The sequence below is a fragment of the Stegastes partitus genome, unplaced genomic scaffold (genome assembly GCF_000690725.1).
Source record: "Stegastes partitus isolate 25-593 unplaced genomic scaffold, Stegastes_partitus-1.0.2 Scaffold213, whole genome shotgun sequence".
Classification (NCBI taxonomy): Eukaryota; Metazoa; Chordata; class Actinopteri; family Pomacentridae; genus Stegastes; species Stegastes partitus.
The window spans coordinates 348,453-356,964 of record NW_007577944.1 but is presented as its reverse complement, the minus strand read 5'-3'; the positions used below and the strand labels follow the sequence as shown (position 1 = coordinate 356,964).

At 39.5% G+C, this 8,512-nt stretch overlaps 1 protein-coding gene across 5 annotated transcripts in view; it reads left to right on the top strand.

Moving 5' to 3' along the window:
• The first annotated feature begins 2,872 nt into the window (after positions 1–2,872).
• The window catches only part of csnk1a1 (casein kinase 1, alpha 1), a 40,482-nt gene continuing 34,842 nt past the window's right edge, over positions 2,873–8,512 (top strand). For all 5 annotated transcript variants that reach the window (XM_008280912.1, XM_008280911.1, XM_008280909.1 and 2 more), the window contains exons 1-2: positions 2,873–3,594; positions 3,898–4,004. In XM_008280912.1, coding sequence (XP_008279134.1) covers positions 3,472–3,594; positions 3,898–4,004 — 230 coding nt within the window. In that variant the 5' untranslated portion in view covers positions 2,873–3,471. The remainder of the gene's footprint in view (positions 3,595–3,897; positions 4,005–8,512) is intronic.

Genomic DNA, 8,512 nt, shown 5'->3' with positions numbered 1-8,512 from the left:
TCAAGTGACTTATTTAACTGAGATATTGGATGTCATAGGCCCACTGAAAGTAACGAAATAAACCAAAAGTCATCCATGTTAGATGTCATGTTACCCTTGAAATGACAAAGTCTGTTTTGTTGCTACCTTAGCAGGTAAACCAGCTGAGGTTATAGCAGGAACAGGGACAGAAGGTCCAGTGGGTGGGGCTGAGAGACAGAACTCTGTAGAAGATGCAAGACACAACAACAACAACACATGTCAGCCATGTTAGATGTCATATGAGACAGTCAATATGAAAACTCTTACCCCAGTGTTTTTCCAAATGTATTCACATGATGTGCATTGATCTAAAACCAAGTCGCTTGTCATGTGATTATGTATGATAGTAAATCTTAATGACATCATGTGACCAGACATTAGATGTGTACAGGGACAGTTTGTTCCTCACCTGATGCTTGAGTCTCAGCTCAGTCTGAAGTGGACTTTCCTGCCTGTCGGTGCCTCCAAAATACTTCAACAGTGCTCCCGGTAAAGGTTCATATAAGTTATGAGCATATTAGTATAGAAAGACTGTTTATTTTACCCACATAAATGACTATGCTCTGCAGCAAACAGTTACTGTAAACAGCACATCTCCATCTATAACTTATACTAACAGGCCACATTATTATGGTTCTCTCCAGAGTTATAACAGAGTAACGGCCCATTACACTGCGACCTGAAAAAATTACGCTGTAAATTGGGCTGATACGTTGTTTTTGAGGGTATGTAGCAGAAAAATGATCATTTCTCTACTTTGATTGTACCTGGCTAGCTTACATGTATTCAGGTAAATATTTAACAATAATAATAATAATAATAATAATAATAATAATAATAATAATAATAATAATTGTGTTTACATTAATAGTTTGCAAAACAAGAGAATCCATTTTAATCTACAATGATAATGCAAATAAAGTTACCACTTAAGTCTTGCTTACATGAGTGCATCAGATTACTATGAAATATGTGTCAAAGCATTAAAGTTTCCTATTAGAGAAATCTGACTATCCCAAAGTGTGTTAGGTCATGGTTGTATTATGCTGATGCCATCCCAGTGACCTAATGCAGTGATACTTCCCAAAGAAACTACACAAAGCTAGTCATTTGTGATCACGTATCTCAAGTATTCTACATGGTTTGTTTTGTATTACTGTGTGACTGCATATGTTCCAGAAAATATCACTCTTTGACATCTGCATTATCTTTTAGCTTTGTTTATTTTTTTAGTGTGTTCTCAAAGACAGGACTGTCAACAACAGCTTCAATTCATTTTCTATTTTTGTATATTTCCACTATGACTTATGTTGTGGAAATTTTTGCTATGATCTTAATAAGGTCCAGAAGTCTGAGTTGTCTTTGTCTTGTTTTATTCAAAGCTTTGAAGGTACAGGTCATACAGAGTGAAAGCAGTCTGCCGGAGAGTACACGTGAGTGCTGGTATTCTTATACATGTACAGGCGTGGTCTTTACTTCAACGGTAGTATAACAATCCCATGCTTGGAAAACAACAGCTGGGGGTCCAGGGTGCACTCATCCACAGACATTAGAAGACTAAACACATGGATCAGACATCAAAAGTCTAAATACATGGGATGGAACAAGGCTGTGTTTCCTATGGTCTTCTTGACATGAACAACTTCTTCTTCCTCCTGTACGGTCACTAATGTTTTACCTAGATGTTATGAAAAACACATTTCCTCTCATTGGGCCTGTAACCTTTCCACCCATCTTTAATGAAACTTAATGAAACTTGCTTTGACATTCTTCATGCAGATGCAGTATTTTTCCCATTACACTTATTTTATATTGCCCTATTGCTTTTATATACTAAACTCAATGTTTCACTATTTACTATAATATGACATCCTGTGTTATTTCCGTACCATACTGTTTTTTATAGCCTCTTTGTGGGCTCCTTGGATATTTTGCAATATTTACATTTATTGTTACCATAAAGTATTTTGCTAGCTGTTGATTATTTTCAGCTTTCTGATAAACAGAGAATGGATGAGAGGAAGAGCGAAAAACAATAAATGACAAAAATTTGTCCTTTCGGGAATGATGTAATGCAGTGTGCCTGAGTTAGTGGAATGGCTCATGCTTATTGTCAAACCCTGATGCTGTTTGTCATGCAAAAATAAATAAAAATGGAACAATATGTAAAATAGTACAACCAACATACATTCTAATAGCAAATACAAGTTAAAGGCAGTTTATAGAGCATTTCAAAATACAGTCAACGACCTATGTAAGTGTAGCCTTGTTAAAACTTGAAGAAGACAATAAAAGTGTGTCAGCAATTTCAAAAATCATGCTTGAATGAATGTTAAGACGAACACACAACGTCTAGCTGTCGGTAAAAAGCTCCAAGGACCGATCTGAAACGCTTCCTGTATACTTGGTCGATACGTCACGCAGACTTTTCAAACATCAGATGTAAATACCATTCGTAGATGCATTCGCGGTCTGCAAGTAAATGCGGCCCACGATCAAATAATCATCTTTGATAATTGCCTCTTTCACAATTGTCTTTAAAATTTGACAAAACGCACAAAGGTGGATTCCTGTTCTCATAACAATTTTGTTCAGAAAAATTCTGCTATATATTTATTATTAATATTAATATTTTTGATAATACTAATAAGAATTTATTTTTTACTTTTCAGCATTTGACTGACCGGGGGCGCCACGGGCCTTTTAAAGAGTATATTTTATAGTGTCAATTAGGTATCTCTTTGTTTTGGCGTTAATCTCAGCAATGCTTCTTCGCCTTTCTATTTTTCTGACAGGACTTGAACGCGTCATAAGATATCTAACCTAAGCTAATCGCCTCCAACGGAAACCAGCTGAGAGAAAGGGTAGAGAAGACAAGATGGCGGAGTGAGTGGGTTGCGCTTTGTACGAACGGTTGCGACCATTAAAGTTAGCCGAGAACGCTCTGAAAGGATTGAAAACGCAACGATACTCTGAGAAGGGTACAAATCTGTTTTTTTCGCTCAGTACGGACGAGCTTCGGACATTTTTCGCAGCGGTCCTTGCGACAACGTTAGCTTGATGCTAACGTTAGCTAACGTTAGATTTGACTAACATTAGCTGCTACTTCGTCGTAGCTGGGCGGTTGTTTCAGGCCCGAAGCTTCATAGAAGCGAGTTGTGGATGGGTATAACAATATACTGACTTCGTGTTTCTCCGAGGACTTTTTATTTTAACTAAGATCCTTGTGGCCAGTGGCATATGAGTAAAGCCAATAAGCCTAGAAGAGATAAAACTTGGATGGTCGTTCGTTTTTGATCATATTATTTTGAGTAACAGTTTGTTCATAATTACCCCCATCGACACCAGCTGGGCATACAGGACTCTGTATGTTTTGCTGACAATCGGGCTACATTGCCACACGAAATTCCCTAAAATTAATCAGGTGGAAATCGTCTTTTGGTGGATATTATGGCGAGCAGCAGTGGCTCCAAAGCCGAGTTCATCGTCGGTGGAAAATACAAGCTCGTCAGAAAAATTGGATCGGGATCTTTCGGCGACATATATCTGGCCATCAACATCACAAATGGAGAGGTAATTCATCCATTCAAGTCTTTATCTGTGGTCTTGCATGGGGCTTGTTGGTCAGATATCGTATTATTGCACAGTGGTGTCCAAAGTGTACAAGGCAGATTGCAACACAGCTTTGTTAGTTAGCATGTCTGTAGCCGTCAAGTTGTTCGGTATCGGAGTGAAGTTGCTAACGTCAGACGGTACATTATCGGTTCAGCTAGCTTACAGCTTATGTCTAAATGTGTGTAGTTCTGTAGCTGGCGCAGTGACAGTATACATGTAAAAACCAATATATAAATGCCATCGTTTCTGTGTAATTTTCAGGAGGTAGCTGTAAAATTGGAATCACAAAAAGCCAGACATCCACAGTTGTTATACGAAAGCAAGCTGTACAAAATCCTACAAGGTGGTGTCGGGATCCCACACATCAGGTAAGAGCACAACTTTTACATCGAGCTGTCACTAGCAGCTACCTGTCTCCTTATGCTTCACTGTCAATCCGTGTTAGCGTGGGATCGTTTGCTTTGGGAAGAAAAAAACTAACGTTGACTGTAAAGGGGCAGCAACCTTCTGGCAGTAGGCCTGCTAATCGGCCTGCCATTACTACATCTATCGTAGTACACGTATATTTTCCACGAACGTCTAAAACCCCCACATGATTTTACTTTACATTCGAGGTTGCTCGGCATTCGGTTTAAACCCAACTCGTGAATGTGTGTCTCGAATAACAGCTGTTAAGGTGAGGAACAGCAGCTATGTGGTTGGAAATGGCCGCTCCTCTTTTGTTGTGCTAGCTCCCAACATGTCTTCCTCTCTCCTGTTAGAAAATGGCGGCGGAGCAGCACATAGGCAGAAACAACAGTGCAGGCCCCACGAAACTAGTGTGTTCTCACCGCGTGATCCTACTCAGTATGTGGCCTCGGTCTGCACTGGTGGCACACGGGTTTCTGTTCGGTTTTGGTTTTTGTTAAAGGAACTGTAGGGAATGGAGTGTGGCCTTGACAGCAAGTGTTAATTTTTGGCAGATACAACCTGTGTCCCAGATCCACACTGTGCGGTACACCTACAAAGTGGACCACATATGATCATAACATGTTGTTAATGTATTTGTGGTTTTTAAGAATGGGCGAGTAAAATCACTTGCTGTGTGATTGAGCTTTAGGCATAATTAGGCATAATTATATACCAAGGAAACAGTATACAACACTATTACTGGATGTTTTTTTTATAGTTATGTGGTCATGGGAGCAGGATTGTTTGGAATACGTATGTTTTGTGTAAGTGATGGGCTCCAACAGGTTATGTGAATGAGGTATACTCGTTATTTTACATGTAGAACAGTTAGGACTTACTGTCAGTACATTGGGTTGGCCTAGGTTACAGGTGCTATGGGCCTTTTGGCAGAGGAAAATGGGTCAGACTTTTTTTTTAAATTATATGTCCAGTGCACTTATTCTGATCAACTCTTTGTCCACCGTTGAAGCTTGGATCCTGTGTTCAATGTGTAGAATGCATTAAATCATGTTAATTCAGTTGTCGCATAGTGAGGTCGATGAGTAAGGGCTCCAAGTATTTTAAACGAAGTCATTATTTTGGTTTTTTGTCTAATTTAAAATTAAAGTATCTTGTTGTTTATCTTTAATTCAAATTCATGATGTACTAAGACTTTCTGGCAGGAGTGTAGGTGGTTGAATGTGTCTTTGCCTTTGGAAATGTCTTCACTGTCTCACTAATCTTTGAAACTATTGATAGTTAATATGGCTTTGTAATGGTTAGGTAAATGGTTGTAAAATCTATATCCTGAGTGGTTCCCACTTAAAAGTATTGACATAGACCCATGCATTTCTGTTGAGTTTTTGGTACACCCTCTTGTCTGTCATAGGAGGTTTAAATGTGAAATTTAGTTAAATATTTTATGTTAAACTGACAGGAGATGCGTGGTATACAGACGGTATCCCTATATTGTGACATGAACAACTGTCCTGTCCCTTGTTCCCTTTGTACCAATACTGTAAGAATGTCTATGTTTTAAAATTCTTCTCTGGTATAGATTTTATCCCAAAAAACATTTCTCCAAAGTTTCATGGTTACATTTTTTTTAAGTTATTTTTTTGGCCTTTGTGCCTTTTTTTGATAGATCAGTGAGAGAGAGACAGGAAAGTGGGGGAGAAGAGTAGGGGGAGGACGTGTGGGAAAGGGTCATGAGCGAGATTCGAACCCATGACCTCCACATCGGGACTGTAGCCCTGTACATGGGACGCCAGCTCAACCAGGTGAGCTATAGCGGCGCCCCTATGGTTACATTTTTAGCAAATGCTGCTAACAGTTAGCGTCTTCACTGCTAGCGAATAGCAGCGTTAGCAGCGAAGGGGATGGTAGGGAGACTCCATCGGCGCTTGTTACATATTTTCCTGCTACATACCCTCGAAAACAACGTAACGACCCAATTTGCAGCGTAATTGTTTCAGGCAGCAGCGTAACGGGCCGTTACTCAGTTGTACTGCTAGAGAACCCTGGTTTAGGAAAATATATTTCATTTATTATCGCTGTATAAACATTATGTTCACATTTCTGTCACCAACTCAGGTGGTTTCACGGTTCTCCATTCAGAAGACTTCTCTGTCTAGACATGTCTTTGTGAGGGGCTGGGGCAGCTCTTTCTCACACTTCACCAACATATAGCATTCACACACACACACATTTCACCAACGTATAGCATTCACACACACATACTTCACCTGCTCTGACTGACAGCGGTTACACTTTAATAGTTTTGATACTGACAATGCCTCCTGCTACAAATGCAACAACTGATTAAAATGGGACAGTGAAAACAGGAGCAACATCTCCTGAAAATTCATTACTTATAGCCATAGAAGTGCATAGTTTTTAAATCCCTGACTCGTAGTTTATCTCTTGCTCCCCCAGGTATGTGTGCCATCAGCTTAGAGCTCTCACATGGTGTTAACTCATCTCTATGAACACAGGATTGTTTAGCAATGGGCTCCTCCCTACATTCAGCTTGAAACAGTGCCAGCACTGTCTGAACAGTGGTATAAGAAGTACTCAGACATTTTTCTTAAAACTACTAAACCTACAAACTTCACAATTACATATTGTGCCTCTAACTGCACTGAACAAGTCACTACATGATGTAGGTCAGTTATCAGGATTATTTGATTTCTGTCAGGTCAGTCACTGAATTTCAAAGGAAGTGGGATTTTTTTGTTTTTGTCTACCTACTTCATAATTCAAGTAACCTGGTGTGCACTTTACCAGCTCTTCAGATTCTTAATGTCACTGAGCCAATGAACATTACCTGTCAGGTTAAAAGTGGTTGTATATGAGAACATGTTTGCTGTGTTTCCTTCATTTCAGAGTAATTGATTGATAATCTAACCACTGTCTTTGTGTTTGTAGCTTGTTTCAGCGGTTTCGTTGCCACCTTTTCTCAATGCAGTGAGTTTAGTTCCCAAACCATTTTGTTGCCCCAGAACCAGTATTGTCAGTTAACACTACTGACGGTTACATACTGTCACTAAATATAAGGAGCTTCTTTATCTCATCACTGGAGTAGAATAAGATTATCAATTTAAAAAAAGATGTTTTTGACATAGATGTCTTTGGAGAGAGTGCTCTTTGTGTTTATAATGTATATCTTCTATGAAGCACTCATTGTTTGACCTTACAGTTAACAGCAGGTTAACATGGTGGAATAGAGACCAGGAATGTGGAGCACTAAGGCCTGGTGACTTGTTAGACACCTAAACTCTGAATATGGACCTTAGGTATAAATTGTATTAGCTTTGTAAGATAAGCCTTATTGAAATATTCACAGATTTAATGCCAAATGTTTTTTTTTCTTCTTTTTTTAAACGTCATGGCAGCTTATGATTCCCAGTGTTGGCAACATGAAAGCATTCAAAGGCACCAGGAAGTGAGTTGTTGTTCTGGGTTGTAAGTGTACCGTCAGCATGATTAGTCAGAGGCAGACTCAGTTACAGTAAACTCTGTTAACAGAAGTTTGGTAACCTGTTAGGCTGTTGTAGTCTTGGCCATAAACTGCCATGTAACATCAACTGAGATACAAACAACTAAAACACTTTTATTTGTATTTTCTTGTTGTGATGATTTTTCTGTAGTTTGCCAGTAAAGTAAATCATGTCTACCTTTACTGTAACACACAGAAAGTCTATTCCATAAATCTTTGTCATCACAGCGCTGCTTCATGTTGCAACAGTCCTGTTAGAACCTGTCCGACCTGCTGTTCCTGCTGCCCCTCCTCCACTGTTACCACAACGTGGCTCACCTTTTATCCTGTCACCACCCATCATAGCTTCCATATTTTCCTCATTCTTGAGGTTTTTTTTTTTTTTTTTTTTAACTGACTCAACCCCTGTGGAACAGTTTAAGAAACAGGCTCTAACCGTAAATTAGAAAGTCAGAAAGTTGAAGTTAGCTGCTTACGTGGTCATTGTAACATAACATGAGCCAGACTTGTTTTTAAATTTACAATAGGGCTGGATTATATATAGCTGAACAGTCTATCACAATGTATTTTCAATAAAGGCCAGGAGAAGAAAGGTTTGTCTTGGATTTAACCACTTTTTATCAAGATACAGTCATTTTGTTATCATAACAATGGGAATAACATGCATAACTAAAGGGTTAGATGTTCCAAAATTACAAGTAAAGACAAGTACAGATAAAGAAATAATCTTACCTTGAGTCAAATTAAATAAAGAATTAAAGCCGCAAGCGGCGATGGACGGGTCCTCGCCCTACGCTTGTCGGCCTTCGCGCACGGTGGGGTGTTGGGCAAACCTGCTCCGGGCGGGACTGTGATCCGGCATGTGGAGTTTGGGGCAGATCGGAGCAAGTGTGGCCTAGTTACGAGCCACTTCCTGTTTAGTGGCGAGCCGCGGCGGCGTGCGTGTTG